The following is a 17,040-nucleotide window of genomic DNA, read 5'->3' as shown; positions in this document are numbered from 1 at the left end:
TGTATTACACTTTATAGAAATCAATACCTCAGATATTAGAAGCAACATTTGGAAGTTGTAAACGGAGACATGCTCAGTCTCAAAAGGTAATCGCAAATCATTCTTTTCATGCCCTATATGGTTTCTTTTGATGATTTCAGAAATCTTCTCTCTAGCTTTTCCCCAATCATTCACTGAGCTAAATATAGCAAATTTTCTCATGCAAAGTGTCCATAAATGGTTAAAATGCATGGCAAAACCTATAACTTCCTTTTCTTCAGCAGTGTCTCGTAATTGACGTAAAATATTTCTTTCATAACCCTTAATGTAGCTGTTTCTTGTAATTTAAACAATCATGGCAACAAAAAGTAATATGTTTAAACAAAGTAAGTGAGTCTAATTATCAATGAAATTGTCACCACTGCATGTTTCAGGTGTAGTTGATCAGTAAGCCACTATGTGTCATCACTTCATTGGCATCAAATATAAACTGCATCAGAGAGCTCATGGGGAGGGGGGGGGGGTAGTTGTATGGTCCCCTGGGGTCTTACCAATGCAGGTAGTTGATGGAGTAGCTCCAGTGATCCTCGTTGTGCCAACAGAAGGAGGAGAAGCACATGCCCACGTAGATCCAGGGCACCTTCATGCCAGAGATGTCAGCGTTGATGTGGCACAGCACCGACTCGTTCTGTATCGGCAGGTTGTTCAGGTTCCAAGGTGATGTGATGTATTCCTAGAAAGGCATCATAAAACCAGAAGATGGAATAATGGCCATGGGCATCCTTGACACATTGTGGTTCTTGTCAAGGCAGCAAAAGAATTGGCATGTAATACAGATGTATGTATTTTTAAGTCCACTCCTTCAAATACATAGTCTATAGGGGTCATTCCTCATCTTTTGGTCTGATGTGGTATACTAAATGCACTTTTTTATTCTTTCATTCTGTCTTCCTTTTTTTTTGGGGGGGGGGGTGCTGGGATGGGAGGGGGAGCCATGCTTTTCTCTGTCCGTGAAGTTAAAGTATATTCTTTAATCTAACACATATCAAGAGAAATTGCATAGCACTTTCATAACAGACAATGCAAGACAAACAGCTGGCGAAGACCATCATAAACTTCACAACCATTTACACTGAACCATCATCATATAAAAAGAGCATTAGGGACAAGCACTTATGAGGGAAACAAATGCTAAATCATTGTCCTCCCTCCCTTCCCCCTCCCCAATTACTATTCTGTCATCTGATCTTTAACATTTAAATGTTTTGTTTTTAGGGCAGACTTCTCCATGAGTATCACTTGGAGTCTTCATTTATATGATCTTTAGATGCACAACAATTACCTTCGTCATCATTAAGAGTTGCAAAACCAGTCAAAAAAAAGAAAGAAAAAAAGAAAGAAAAAAAAAACAAGAATGATAATATAACAAGTCAGCATCTCCCTTTACCTGATCTTCTGGGGCCACACACTTGTTCTTCTTAGTGGGGAATCCACTGCCCTGGTTCAGGGTGTGGATGTCGGCCCCATACTCCACCAGAACATCATCCTCCACTGACTGCACAAGACGCCAAAACTCTTTCTCAATGGATTCGGGTGGTACCATCTGTAAGCCATAAAGAAAGGAAAAACTACATTAAACAAGTAAATACAAAAACAACAAGTATTGCATTGATAAATCAACAAGACATCAGCCTTCTTACAACATTATCAATCTCATCATGATGCAAGAACAACCGCCAAATGTAATACATAAGATCTGATGGTCAGTTGAACATTGTGTACAATGTGGGAGAATGCAACACATCTGCTTTCATTTGTTATGTCTGGCAAATATCAATGTAACCTCGTCAAGTCACTGAAAAAAGAAAAAGAAAAAGAAAAAGATTTTGTCTTGTATAGAGCGGAGAGGACTGACCGAAAAGGAAGACTTACATGGACAGGCATGGAGAAGAAGTCTTTCTTGAACTGGTCCGCCTTCTCACCAAAGGACTGGAGGGTGTACTCTCTGCGAGCTGTCTCAAATCCAAAGGGATCTTGCGGCTTGCTGCATTCCTGTAGATATCCAAACATTTCATTCACAGAGTTAGCTTCTGCATGTATCAGTGATTATTCAAGGACTAGGTGATCTGGCAAACTGATCTGATTTTAAATTTCATTCTAGTATTAGAAGTAACATGAATGAAGTTCTTTGTATTTGTACTTCCCAATGCAACAAGTGTGTATAGTAACCTGTACGTTGAAAATGTATTGATGTCCATACATACATTGTAGGTTCAATCAAACATTCTTCTATCCCTTAATTTCCCATCATACTTACAGGTTATAACTAGAAATGTCGCTTTGGCGACTGGTATGCCTCCGCCATAATGCATGATTTTCCCAATAGGTCTAGATAGTACATGTGGACAATGTGTGATTACATTTTCACAAAATTGGCAAAATATTGAAATGAAAAGTTTGTCACAAATGTGTTGAATGTGCACCTTCCTTGACCTAGGTTTAATTGGATGAATAGGAGAGCATGTATCTAGGGATTTAAGGACTTTAACTCAACTTTGACCCATTCATACATTTAGGCATTGAGTAATTTTCAAGATACAGGTGTAGAGAAAAAGTGCAATTTCTGAATTGAATAGTAAATTGTTACCATTTTCATCTGGCCCTTGACCCTAAAATTAATAAGATAATCACTTTCAGGTAGAACATGCATAATATGTACTATGTTTCAAGATAACTTGAGCCACTTCTGAGATATGGAGGAAAAAGTTAGTTCAGCACTTTCACTTGATCTTTGACCTTTTGACCTTTGAGGCAAAAAAAAGAAGAAAAAAAAAACTTTCCAGAGAATTTCTATTAGGTTACACATGTATGCATACACCAAGTGTAAAAAAAAAATAACCCTGCTGGCATTGCATGATAGGAGGGAAATAGTAAACTTTTGAAGTGTTGCACTTGACCTTTGACCCCTGACCTTTGACCCCATGAACCCTACATTCTCTAGATAATCACTTCCAGTCAGTATATGTATATACTATGCTCCACGAAGATACCTTGAACAATTTTCCAAGGTATGGAGAAAAAAAAGAAGTTTTAATATTTTTACTTGACCTTTTGACCTTTGACCTCATGACCCAAACTTTCACCAGAGAATCTTAATTGGGTAATACATGTATACACTAAGTTTCAAGAAAATATCTTCAGGCATTCAATAGATATGGTGGAAATAGTGAAATTTTATGTATTTGACCATGACCTTTTGACCTTTGACCTTTGACCTCATGACCCAAACTTTCACCAGAGAATCTTAATTGGGTAATACATGTATACACTAAGTTTCAAGAAAATATCTTCAAGCATTCAATAGATATGGTGAAAATAGTGAAATTATATGTATTTGACCTTGACCTTTTGACCTTTGACCTTCAGCATGTGCACCCAAAAGTTGATAGGCACAACTTCACCCCCTAATACACATACATGCCAAGTTTCATTAGGATACCTCAACAGGTTTTGATAGTTACCTTGTCCACAAAATTCATTACGGACGGACGGAAGGATGGACGGACGGACGGACGGACGGACGGACGGACGGAAGGGCGGACGGACGGACGGACAACCCGAAAACATAATGCCTCCGGCACCACTTCGTGGCGGAGGCATAAAAAAGAAAATCAACATGATGCGATTGTGACACATAGAAATGGATCCCTATAGATCATCTTGATATTGTCTTGACACAGAAGTCAGTGTTACAAACTTAATCTCAATTTTGGGTCTGCCCCATACCTTGGCAACACACGAAGGGCATCTCCAGTCTCCCTTGGGAACTTCTGGAAGCGGCGGGATGAGACAAAATGTGTGGAAACTGTCGTCGCATCCATCGCAGAGGAGCAGGCAGTCCTCTGCGTCGCCCCGCCCACATGTGTGACACATGTACATCTCAATCTGTATTAGAGTAAACATAGGGATTTAGCATATACAGTTCAAGTTCTTCTAAATGCCATTCCATGAAAATGTAGTGGCTCATGATGTAACATCGATGCTTAACTCTTGTTCCTTCAAATCTGTAGCAGAACGGCACTACAAAATAAACAAAGCTTTTTAATCTTCCCATAGTTCTCAACATCATAATATATAATTTCATCATGATTAAGAATAGAACAATCCCTCAATGTGATTAATACCCTATCTAATACTGAGAGAGTTAGTTCAAAGAGCACTAACTTTGTATGCTTTTTATTGAAAAAAAAAAATTGTTGATACCGTGCCAACACATTGCTCAATGTGGAATAAAATTGTGTTTTGCTCAATTAAAAATTGTTGGTCAAATGTGCCATATTTTACTCAAGTGCTCAACAACTGAGTTAGATTAATAGACTGGTAATTTCTATGATTTTTATTAAAAGATGCTGCAACCATGGCAACACAATGTTCAACATTAGCAAAACATGGAGTTTGCACAAGTAGATATCACAGCCATCACATGTATTCCAAACAAATAAACAACTCACAAAGTTGGCACTCAGTGCCCCAGTCCTGGCTCTCATAGTCATGGACGAGCCCCCCGCTGCCTGCTGCTCAGCCAGCTTTCTGGGAGACGTCTTGGTGGCCTTCTTGGTAGCCTTGGGCTCCTTGTAGTCTGGGTCTGAAGTGCTGCTCTGACGGTCCAGCTTGGCCCACGATCCATCAGTGCCATCTGGACAATTTGAAGAAGAATACAATGCATGGGGCAATGAGTGAGTGAAAAGTCATTTTTACAAACATGTCTCTATGTGATCTATTATTCCTGTTTAGACTGAAATATGAATTTTCCTACTGTTATGATCTGTTGCTAGACTGTTGTGACTTTATATCAAATTTACCCATCTTTTATCAGGGATAATATCTTTTATGATCTGACTAACATTTATAGAGCAGAACAGTCTGCAGTTTAAGATATAATCCTAAGGTTTTGAATTAATACAAACAAGCACATATTAATGTTTGCAGTTTACACAAACAGTTGTCTTCATGCATAGTATAATATTCCTTTGTATGATACGGAACATTTTATGGGAGCACACACTTGCTGGTTTAATCTGGAAGCACAAAAATATGCCAAGAGGGAGCATACGTGTAGTACAAAAATGAAACCTAGACAAGTAACACAAGATAATGACTCTCTTCATGGTGCATAACAAACAGATACAAGGAAATGAAAAGTAACTTGACCATACTGACAGCAGTCATTTACATGTCATAGTAGCAGAGGGAAAGTAACAGTGACAACATTTACACTTCAGCCTAAGCCATGCTGTTACAAGCTCTAGCATTAAAGGTAGCTAAAACTTGACAATCATGGCTATCACAAATGTAGTAATATTAGTAGCCATAAAAGTGGCAGAGGTAACTAAAGGTCCCCTGACATCCAATTCTGATTCTGTGTCCATTATGGATTCTACTGAATTGAATAGGTCTTCATGTTATAAATTCAGGGCTTGTCAGATTGAAATAACCATCAAATCATTTCAATCATTGGATTTTTCACTTTTCTGCACCTACTAAGTCCCCCTCCCCCTGAAAAATCTTTCTTTCTCTTTGTGATGTCATCAGCAGTAAAATCAACTGAACAATACCTATCATGCGCCTTGCCATAATCGGTGCACCAGCTAACAACATGCAGACGGGTTTCATGCAATTACATAACATGTAATGGATGTCAGAGGACCTGTTAGCCATGGAAGTAGTAGAAATAATCACTATAAGTAGAAGTAAATAAAGAGGTTATGATGATTGCATAATTGCAGCAGAATCAGTGATGTATTTCAAGCATTCCGAGAAGCAAACTTGTAAATTGTGATTGCACCAATGGTAGTAACAAAAGGCAAATCGGTTGAAGTAGTAATTTGGATAGCTGCCACTCCTAATAGTCACCATTTCTATGGCAGTCAAAGTCTTATATTCAAGCAACACAAGCAGTTAGTGTCAATGAAGATTTAGTGGAGTGGTAGCAGTTAAGTTTCTGTCTAGCTAAAATAACAGCAACAGCAGAATTGAGCCAAGTATCATCTAAATCATTACACATGGCTTAAAGTGCAATTCTGCATCACGTTTCAGTTGGCTTTAAAGGTCGTAAATCCTTTTTGCAAATGTCACAAATTTTTCTCATGGTTGAAGAATAATGTCTCCAAACATCATGTATGAAATGTTACAAACAAACTCCATGTCATTCGAGAACATGCTCCCTTTTTGTACCCAGAGTATTAAACTGTTGGCATTTTTTCAGGGTTCAAATTCCCTGGAAATCTATAGTATTGTTTCCTCTTCCACCATAGAGAAGTTCCCAGTTTTATTATTCTGAAGAAAGGTTTGAATTACCGATACCTATCTCTACAATATACCAGCTTATGAAAGGAATATAATTTTCAGAGATACAAAAGGGACACACGAACTGGAATGATTAGAGTAAAATCAGATGAAAGGAATCGTAGAGGTTTCATTTAAAAAATTCATACGGGCAGAGGTGATGATGTCATCACCTCATAAGTCTCCTATTGAGTTGTACACAATTCTTTCCATTATATAAAACATGGGATCAAAAAGAAAGAGGTGAACATTGTGATCAAATTATTGTAGTCTTGTTTACATATTCATAATATTCTGAATTTTAGGGGGAAAGAGGTTGCAATTGCCAAATCATCAAACAAGGACATCATTTTAATAATAACTTTGTGTACAGACCAATGGCAGAGTTGTGAGGCGACTACATCATTGCCTATTCTAATTAGCATGCATTCAGTGCAAACGTGCAAAATTTTAACATGTGAACATGGCATGGACGTGCTCTTCGTGTGTCGGGCCAATGAAACAAAATACTGCAACAAACTGATAACAGGGCAAAGATGAAACACATTAAAAAAAACCTAAATCTAAAACAGAACACAGCAACCTATAGTGGTTAAACATGATAGATCAAATGACACATGTATAAATCATGTTTAAGATACTTCCGTAAACAAGAGAGGAAATCTAGAATCAGTCTACACATACAATGTATGTGGCAGTAGGTATTAAAAATTGTAGATGACCGACTGACAGCAGTTAACCAATGTGATGGAGATACAAATTCAAACCTGACACAGAAAGCCACTACAATAACTAAATAAATATTTGATGAAGATTTCTGAGCATTTCTTCATATAATGATGGTGCTACTCTTGACAGTGGGTTTTTAATAATGCTGAAATGATAAAATGGAGCACAATATCATATTCATACTACTGAATTCTGGCTCTTCAGGGGCAAAAAAGCTAGCACGCTTGAAGAGATGAGTATAAATGAGACATACCAACTTGGAATGTGAACTCAGTAGAGTTGTGGGAACATCTATTCCTTTCCATCACATGTTAAATTAAAGATTGTCACGCCAAAAAGCAGGGTACATCAGTTAGTTGCCTTGAAAGGCTGTTACAAGATGCCCGCTGAAGATCAAATTAACTGGCCAATACCATTAGGTCATGTATAGATTTTGCTTAAAAATTTGCTCCAAGTGGCACTGAAGTCTTGTTCATATCATCATTCAATATTGACATGTAGTCATTGTTTAACTGCATTCATGCACAATGACTGTCTCTTTGCCTAACACTTTCTGTTAAATGGAAAACAATGAATTCCTCATGATGTAAAACCTTATATCATGTTAAAACATCAAAGATGGATAAGATATATTGTACATAAGAAACCAAACAAAACCAAAATTTCTTAGAGGAAGCATTTCTTCTGTATAATTATTTTTTATTTTTTTTTTCCATTTTTTTTTTTTTTTTACGAGAAGAGAGGGTTAGTGTTTACCGCAACCAGTGCCGAGTATGATATGTGTGAAACTAGATATAGAGGAAACTCCAAAATAAAACAAGGGATCACACTAACTTCTTTCTGCGCTCTTCGTGATGGGCATTATTTCATCACTACCTTTCTTTTCCCCAGGCTGGGCAACGAGGCCGAGACCCTGGAATTTTGGACCAGGACCGAACAACTGCAGCTTTTTGAGCTCAGGGTTGTTGCTGATGTCCACGGTCAGTGGCTCCTGTGAGGTGTGTAGAGCAGAAGAGAGGATCGTCATTGCTTGATAGGTTAGCATTCTCATTCGTAGGATAAATATCATTATGTAATATCCATTCCTTGAAGTTGACACTGTGACCTACTCGTAATGTGATTTACGGATGCCAAAGAGCATTCTAGAGAGGCACAATTGTCATTTTTTCCTACATTGCTTCATGAATCAATAGGGAGGCCTACTAAATTTGAAAATTTTAGATAGCCAATGCCAAGTAAATGTGAGTAAACTGACAAGGCTGGCAAATGACAGGCTTCAATGTGAAAGACGAATAAAGACAGACTTGTATGAGAGAGTACACTATCTTTTTTTTTAATAGTGTAACATAACCACTTCACCAAAATTCATTTTTTTTTTTTAAAGTGACTTAGCAGCAATACCATAGATACTCAGGATTTTAGCATTCAAACATGAACACAATTACATGAAAAACAAAATTGGAATTATTGAATGAGCAAAATTTCTGCAATATCATTCTTCATGACTATTCAATGACTTTTCGGTAACATTTTTTCTTTTGCATATTTCCATGCAGATAGAAAAACATTTTCAAACATCCATAAATTTACCTATGACTCTTGGAAGCCTTTTTTTTTTTTTTAGGTATTCAACTGATACTGCACGACTCAACTACATTCAGCTTTGGAAGGAAACGACTATTCACACACCAGAATGTTTGTTGGCCACATAGGCTGTGTGCCAGCACCTGTCACAACATATGTCAGCTCATGTAAATAATGACGTGTAGCTCCTCACCAAGCAATTACCTGGTACTGGAGCGACTACCAAAACAAGATATGGAACCTACTATGTTCCCATTTGTACAGTAGGCAATATGTTCAGGAGAGAGAGAGGGCTGTGGTGTAGGTACTACAACACAAAATATGACAATCCAAACCTTTTGGATGGGTAGAAGGTTTTTACTTCTGATGAAGTTCTGTAATGACTGGTATACCACATAGGCCCGAATTCACGAAGGTGGTACAAATGAAACCATGGTTTAAACCATGGACAAAAACCATGGAGTGCCAAGTGTCGCATGGAATATCTCGTTAGGAAATCAGTCATTTCGTTGATGAAATGATTATTTTGTAACAAAATGACAACATTTTGTAACTAAATGAACATTTCGTCCACGAAATGGTCATTTTGTCGACGAAAAGACCAATTTCGTAACAAAATATTCTGTGCGACACTTGGTTTAAACTTGTCCATGGTTTAAACCATGGTTTCATTTGTACCACCTTCGTGAATTCGGGCCAAAGAGTATATCAATATATATCTTCCGGATTTTGTTCTCATAACTATGTTGAGTTGACAAACACATGAGTATGCCTCTGTAAGAGGCTGCAGGCAAGACAGGATGTCAAAATTTCTTAATCATACTCCACTGTGAGGTCATGGGATGCCAATAGTGCTGAATATTCATATCCATTACAATGGCAACTACCAAGATCTACTGGGCTCTTCCCGTGGTCATCAAAATGAGTATAGATCACAACTATCTGACATAGCAGGGCACACTGGAAGCTACAACTAACATCTTATTTTCCAGAACAAACCAAAGCAATATGCTTTGCACACACATACCTCAGGGGCCTGTCTCTTCACCCGGCGGCTGTATCCACTGGTGGAGGAGGGTTTGATGGCCTGGCGGGATGGGATACCATGGGGGACGTAGTCCTTGTCCTTTGCATCACCTTCAGGTAAGGGTTGCTGTAAGGGGGAGGGGGAAAGACAATACAGTCTTTGGCTCAGCAGATCCATTGCAGAACACAAAGTGAGCTACTACTTTGGATATGAGCACACTTCACAGTCATACATGAGCCTGTTTTGATGTAGTTCACACCTTTAAGTAGTCACAATGATGTACAGAGATTTGAACACAGCTATGTGGCTGAAAAGCACATTAAAAACAAAACAGCCATTCATACACTAATCATCGTCTGTACAACAGTACCATGATACAAAACACTGTCACCTTCAGTTGTTTCTTCCACAATATTCAAATCCAAATCCAAATCAATGTGTCGTGACTCCTACAAAGTATGTCATTAATTAATGTCATGGTTGTTTGATTGTTTTTCCCCATATATCCAATTTCCCTTTAATGCTGTTTCATGGAGTAAAGTCAGGAGTGAGCCAGAGCTAATTCATTCAATATGGGTTTTAAGAATTTGTTTGACCTCGACCGCGATGATACCATACATGACATATACTGTAAAGTGATGACGGTCCATGATTTCGCAATGAGATTCAGTTAGCTAGTTGTATGTGGTCGGCAGCAGTCACGCCTATGGGTAGGTGAACAAGGCCAACAACAAAGCCAACTCTCCCTTTCGCCAACTGGCCTTCCCAAGAGAAATCAAATAGCATCAAATAAAGCTACTCAGCTTCATACAATCTCCATTCAACAAAAATTCACTTTTCTAGAATAATGAAAGAGCAATGGACCAACCTCTTTCAGAAAGCAGGGGGAATAATTGCTACCCTTAACATATGTCAATATCAAGTTGATGGAATTTGTAATTTTCATGAAAAATGGATTTTTGTAGAATTTTCTTTATATTTTCTTGGTATTGTTGTCCACTCATACGTCATAACCTCTAGTAGTCTCCTCGTCCAGCGGTTCCAATACCAAAACTTTAAAGATTCATAACTTTTGCATCGATTGTCCGATTTTCTTCAAACTTTCACTGATGTGTTCTACTAATGTTACTGCTTTCACTCAATCCACATTGCTCTTGGGGTTTATCTTCCCTTTAAATTGCACATTACTTGAATATGAGACCATTCTGAAACAAATAATTTTCACACAACAATAGATATATAATGTACTCTTAAATGAATCCCACAAGGATTGGAACAATCATCCCCCAGCATTCCCACTGATTCCCACTGATCAGTTACTAGCCATCCCCTTTAAAGATGCACAGATATAGAAACATCAAGTAGGCATAAGTTTGGACAGAATCATTCATATTAGAAAGATGCCATTCAATGATAATATGTTCCTTACTAGAAACATTCTTTGGCCATTTCACACATACTTGTCATGTATTGTTACAATGGAAATATTTGCAGCGATGAAATTTTTGTGCACTTCCCACAACCACAAACTAGTGCGAAAATAAGAGCATGCCAATATTTTTGCTTGGCATTGTTTCTGTAGATGATGTCTTGATTCTGCAGAATTAAAAACACATAAAATCAATCTTACCCAGCCAAGCGTGAAAAAGTAATCACACAATGATATTCACTTTTACAGTAACTGCAATGTTGCCTACAAAGAAGTCCTCATGCTTCATTTGGTATGAGGAAAAAATACAATTTCTCTAGTCTTTTATGCTGAATAGTAACTCCATTTTCTTGGATAGATAATGCGTATGCATAGCATGTCTTCCATAGGTCTCGAGTCAAATGTGGAAAAAATAGTCCCTTCAACAAAGACTGCGAAATTGATGAAAACTGGCATTTTAAGGAAGCTGATGAATCGTACACGGGTGGCTGCACATTCCCTGAACCATGACACCTCTTTTACAGTCACTAAAGGAGTATGAGACTGGGAGTCTCACTCACCTTCACAGGGCCATCAACATCAGAACATTTGCCCCATTTTATTCAATCGTCCAATGATCTAATGATTTTGTTTCAGCAGATTTATATACAATTTCTGTCTGTCTCTGTCTCTGTAGGGTCTACACTCCATCAGCATACATACCACAGGCTGATCAAAGGGCACTCCGGAATGGAAGACGTCAAACGGCCAGAGGATTCTCTCGTAATGCTTCAGCAGCTGGCTTCCTACACCTTTGCCTGGGGGGTAGTGTAACTGTGCACAAAACAGAAATGTTCGAGAAGGGACTGAGAGCTGGACTCTGCACTACACTCCACAGCCACAAGACGATCAATCAGTTCAACCTGAAATATATCGGTAATTATTATGCACAGTGTGCATGCTTAAAGTGCAACTAACAAGGTCTTATGAACACTGAATGCATGACTAAAGATTATATACAATGGGACTCAGCAGGTGGATTTACATGTACGTGTACCTTCTACACTTTTAATATGCAGACAGCCAAACTAAAATATAAAGAATAAGAAACGCAAGTCTGCACAGGCATGTAAGAAACACTCATAACGATTTTCTCTGCCTCAAACCACCGTGGACACAAATTATAAACTGTCCTGAGAATCAGTTTCGGATTGCAGTGGTATTGCTGTTGCAGTAATCTCCTACTGCATAGCATACACCCTTCTGAGAATCACTAAACAAACACAAACTTACAAATACATATATACACAACTGATTAGAAAACATAAATTGTACACTAATGATAACATATTCTGTGGATGCACAACTAAAATGAGTGCACATAACTTGTCACTGACAAAAGATCTCCTTGAGTTGTAAATATTTCAGTACAGTGCTAATCATGTTAAAGGTTTCGTCTTCAACCTGTTGCACAATAAGACGTACATTCCTTTGATATAGTGATAGATAATTTAAAATTGAAATGACAAACAAATGAAATCCCAAAATTAGCTCTTTCCTATAACAGCTGTAATAGACAAGATCTTCTCTGTATAGAATTTATGATGCAGACAGGACATAAACACAATATGATTTGATTATTCTCTCGCATCCCTGAGAAAATATTTCTAACTGCTGGTAGGGCTTACCCTGTTTGCTACTCTGCTCCATTTCCGGTCTCTGCACACAGTCTCAAATCCTCCCTCATCTTGCACGATCTGGAATTCAAGTGACAGAGAAATGTACATTTCAACAGCTTGAGTTGCTGATAAAGAAGGATTATGATTTACATCGTATGTAGTTGCAGGGTGGTCCATGAGGGATTTTAGCGTGCTGCACTGACAAGCTTACATTTTGCGATGCATCTGGGTCATCACGAAAGCCATATAATGGCGGGAAAATAATTTTATGGTTTTTGGCAGACATAAATTCCCCAGATGCCAAGCTTAAAATCAATATATAATTGGCCTACTTCATTGCAAGGAAAATATTTTTACAAGTTATAAACTGTAAAGGTTATAATTTCCAAAGATGGCTTTACAGGCATTTTGCTTCCTTTTATGATCTCTGACTTTGTACAGTTAATGTGATGATGCACCACATTTGTGTTACACCCTCAAAATACAAAACATGCAACATTATAATTGCCATAACAAAAAGTGACATGCTAAATATATATACAAGAGACTTGCAGGTACAAAACAGTGGGTCAAATGTGTCTTCACACAGTTAAATATCTCTTCTAGCTAAAGACCTTCTGCTTGGGTCACAGTTGCTTCCCTGTTGTCACTCTTTCAAACTAAAAGGCAAAGATAGTGCCAGAGAGCAGTACCTATAAATAGAACTCCAAAGCTTAAATATCAGCCACAAGGGCTTTGTGCTTCCTACTGTAGGCGTACATGTATGTTGCATTCTTCCCTCACATACATTCATGCACAATATTGAGGGGCTTTTTTTTTTTTTTTTGCTTTCATTCATGCTACATTATAAAATTTCAAGGTGTGGACCAACTTATTGGTATTCAGAGACTTCAACTCTCCCGCTTTCAACGGGAGATCTCCCGCCGAAAGCCCACTTTTGCAAAATCTCCCGTTGTCCCGCTTGAGATTCAATTTCTCCCGCCCTGGCTCTGTGTCTCCCGTTGGAAAGGATTTTGTACTTATTGCCATCGTATGTTGAAAAATAAGCATTAGATAGCATAAGAGAGCATCTAGAACCCTAGAGCCTGGACCCCGGCCACAAGGAACTTCGCGCTTCCCGCACATCAACTTGGTGTCTCCCGTTTGCTAGGGGTTTCAGGCGGGAGAATCTCCAGATCAGAAGGTGCTTCGGGTTGGAGTCTCTGGGTATTTGAATGTCATGTATACAAAAATGTAAGATGGACACTAATTTGTCACAGAGCGAGGATGATTCTGCAATTAACAAAATGACTGTAACCAAATCACATGCTGTTCTTGCTGTACCTCTAATTCAAATTTTGGTAGTAATCAGAGCTTGCTTGTTTGCAAGATAGCCCACAAACTGAATAGCAGCACCAAATAAATTTGCACCACTGTGCATAACTGTTATTTAGTTTTGGTGGCAAAAAGGAATAAAATGTACATGAAGCAGGCTGAATTCTGTTTTCAGTGCTTGTCCATGCAGTCTCCACAATTCTGATCCAGTAAAATGGTGAAATTATCAAAAAAGACAAAAACAAACATTGTATGGCTCACTGAAGATTGTACCTAAAAAGCAAAAACCTACATTTATATAAGAAACAGGAAAGTCTAAACTACAGGTACACTGTATGTAGAAAGAGAGCATGAGTATGTCTGATATATTTGCTTGTTAAAGATGTTTTCTTGAGTCAATACATGCACTCACACAAAAACATTCTACATGTAATTGCATAAAAAATGTCTTTGCAAATTACCAATATTAGTTTTCATAGATTATGAAAGAAGCGAAGTTCTAATCCATTGTTTTGGCTGGGAGTACACTCTACGATGAAAAATATACCATAAAGATTATGAAAGCCAAGCTTGGGCACAACAGGGAATGCATCATTACAAAGCTGGTAAAATTGCTGTGGGTCTCATATCTTCCTTGACTCATGTGCAAGAGAGAGAAAAAAAAAAGAAAAAAAAAAAGAAGAGAAAGATACACACCCAGAGGCATTCTTTGGATGAGTGTCAGAGACACTTCTGAATATACTGTATGAGTCATTTGCAATTATGTGGAATATGCATAACCATAAACTCCTTTGTGCAGTGAATAATTTCATAATGTTATAATCATTTTTCATTTCTGATATCTTGCCTTAAGACATGTATATGCTATAATGATAATAAAGAAAATGATCTTTAGGTAGAATACTGAGCTCTTGACAATATCAAAACAAATGTAACCCAATGAGATTGAGAGTGGCATGAATGGTAGAAAAAAAAAAGAAGCCACATTCGCCCCGAAAGTTTCAGCAGCTTTGGAGTTATCAGAGTCAGGATGTCAAGTTAGTTATCTACCACATTGATTACAGCTATCTAAAAACAGGCATTTCCATCACATGCCTGTAATGACAACTGCATAGTACTCATCAGTTTGTGTTTCACTTCAACATGTTATCAATTAACCGTGCATAGTATCTTATTCATGGCACTGCATGAGATTTGCTTTTGAGTAATATTGTGTGAACCTGCATTATATCATAAAAAGGAAATTGATTTCTTTATTTCTTCCACAGAAATGAAATGTTTGAAGTTTATGTATATACTGTACATTCAAGTTTAACAAAATTTTAGTATAAGAAGCATGGTGTATGCGTAATACACCAATGAAATCAATTAGTTGGGTCTGTAAACATGCAGACACACACACACACATTCTCCCCCCCCCCCCTATTGCAACTAACATGTAAGTGATACTAGTAATGTTAAATCTAATTTAATTTCACCTCAGTCCCTTTTGATGCAACAGAATATATCACTAACATTTACCATTAATGAATGTACAATCATTATTTTTGTGTCATTCCCCCCCCCCCCACAATCACAGACAGAGCTTTTTCATGAGAACAATAGACAACTGCGCTTTAAAAGAAGGAAAAAAGAAACGTAACTATTTCATAACAAAAATTTGCTCAGAGCTTTGTGCTCAGTTGAACATACAAGAAATGGCATTTCTTAAACCAAAATACCAGTATTGTACATATTATTAAATGGTTGGTATATTGTCACATACAGATTGTAATGCGGCAGACCAGATATAATTTCCTTCCTATTCTGTTACATGTGGTGTTAGAATTACAATTCAAAACATGCATGAACAAGTGATAAAGAACTTGTAATACATAGACTCCACAGAGAAAAAGTTAGCAAGCAAAGTTGTTAATCTGCACAAACCAAGGTGTGAACGATCTCGTGGTCATGTACAGAAGCACATTTGTATAAACAATGCCATGTATGTCCTCTGAGGGTAGCCTCACCATTCTTCAAACACACACAGCATTTGCGAGCTAGCACTAGAAGCTAATTTCATCCAAGTCACACCCGCAAGCGGCCGCAATGCACAGGCTTCGCAGAGCATTGCCCAGACACGACGGCCTGCAATCAGCATGAGAGCAGCAGCACATCCATCTGTAGAGGAGACTGCTGAACTCTTGGTGAACCCATCTCCCTCTGTGATGTCACGTGAGGGAGACGCATCGCCTCTCTCTCTCTCCCCACTAGAGGAGCTGAATAATGGCAATATGATTCCTGGCTGAAGCAGCAGCCTCATTAAAATGCTTAGGGTCTGGCCTTTGTCTTTTGTCTTTGCAAGCAAGAAAATAAACACTGCATGCAGGAGCCTCTATATATAGAAAACTTATTTCTAAATTTCTTGAGTGCCAAATATCACTCGCCATTTGGAATGGATGTAATCACACTCACGGCATACATAATTTACCATTATTCATTTGAATATCAGCAACAAAGGCCATGATCTTTATTTTTCTTCACTCACTTTAACACAAATAAATGCTGTACAACTAGGCAGAGACAATAATCATTGAAAGGTTGTTATTCAGATCTAAGGTTCCCATTCTCACAAGAGTGCAGGTAACCTTGGATATAAATCTGTAATCACAGTCATTCAAGGAAAAGCAATAAACTTCCATATTCCTTCCTCTCACAATCATGCCTAGCTGATTATGATTAAAATAATTCATTATGCCAGATCATGTTGCACCTGATGTTGTATGATGTGCTACTGCACTGTAAATAAGAAGGTAATAAAGAGAACAGAGCTACACACAGAATTTGGGTGATAGTACACATTATTCTATCATATTTACAATGTACAAACCAACACTCACCTTGCTCAGGTTGTAGAGATCCAAGCATTTTCCACAGACATTTGGAATTTTCAGTCTACATCCCTGCAGAAGTAAAGAAGGCATCGTGGCATTTGA

General features: G+C 37.9%; 1 protein-coding gene across 1 annotated transcript in view; it reads right to left on the bottom strand.

Moving 5' to 3' along the window:
- The window catches only part of LOC140246237 (lysine-specific demethylase 5A-like), a 69,333-nt gene that overhangs the window by 24,440 nt on the left and 27,853 nt on the right, over positions 1-17,040 (bottom strand). The window contains exons 4-13 of the mRNA XM_072325694.1: positions 16,945-17,007; positions 12,761-12,829; positions 11,796-11,906; positions 9,665-9,790; positions 7,888-8,044; positions 4,491-4,675; positions 3,766-3,924; positions 1,912-2,031; positions 1,427-1,582; positions 531-712 (exon numbers count right to left, since the gene is read on the bottom strand). Of these exons, the coding sequence (XP_072181795.1) occupies positions 531-712; positions 1,427-1,582; positions 1,912-2,031; positions 3,766-3,924; positions 4,491-4,675; positions 7,888-8,044; positions 9,665-9,790; positions 11,796-11,906; positions 12,761-12,829; positions 16,945-17,007 (1,328 nt within the window). The remainder of the gene's footprint in view (positions 1-530; positions 713-1,426; positions 1,583-1,911; positions 2,032-3,765; positions 3,925-4,490; positions 4,676-7,887; positions 8,045-9,664; positions 9,791-11,795; positions 11,907-12,760; positions 12,830-16,944; positions 17,008-17,040) is intronic.

This window comes from Diadema setosum, chromosome 2 (genome assembly GCF_964275005.1).
Source record: "Diadema setosum chromosome 2, eeDiaSeto1, whole genome shotgun sequence".
In the NCBI taxonomy this organism is placed as follows: Eukaryota; Metazoa; Echinodermata; class Echinoidea; order Diadematoida; family Diadematidae; genus Diadema; species Diadema setosum.
Note: the sequence above shows the minus strand (reverse complement) of the source record. Positions and strands in the feature narration are given on the sequence as shown.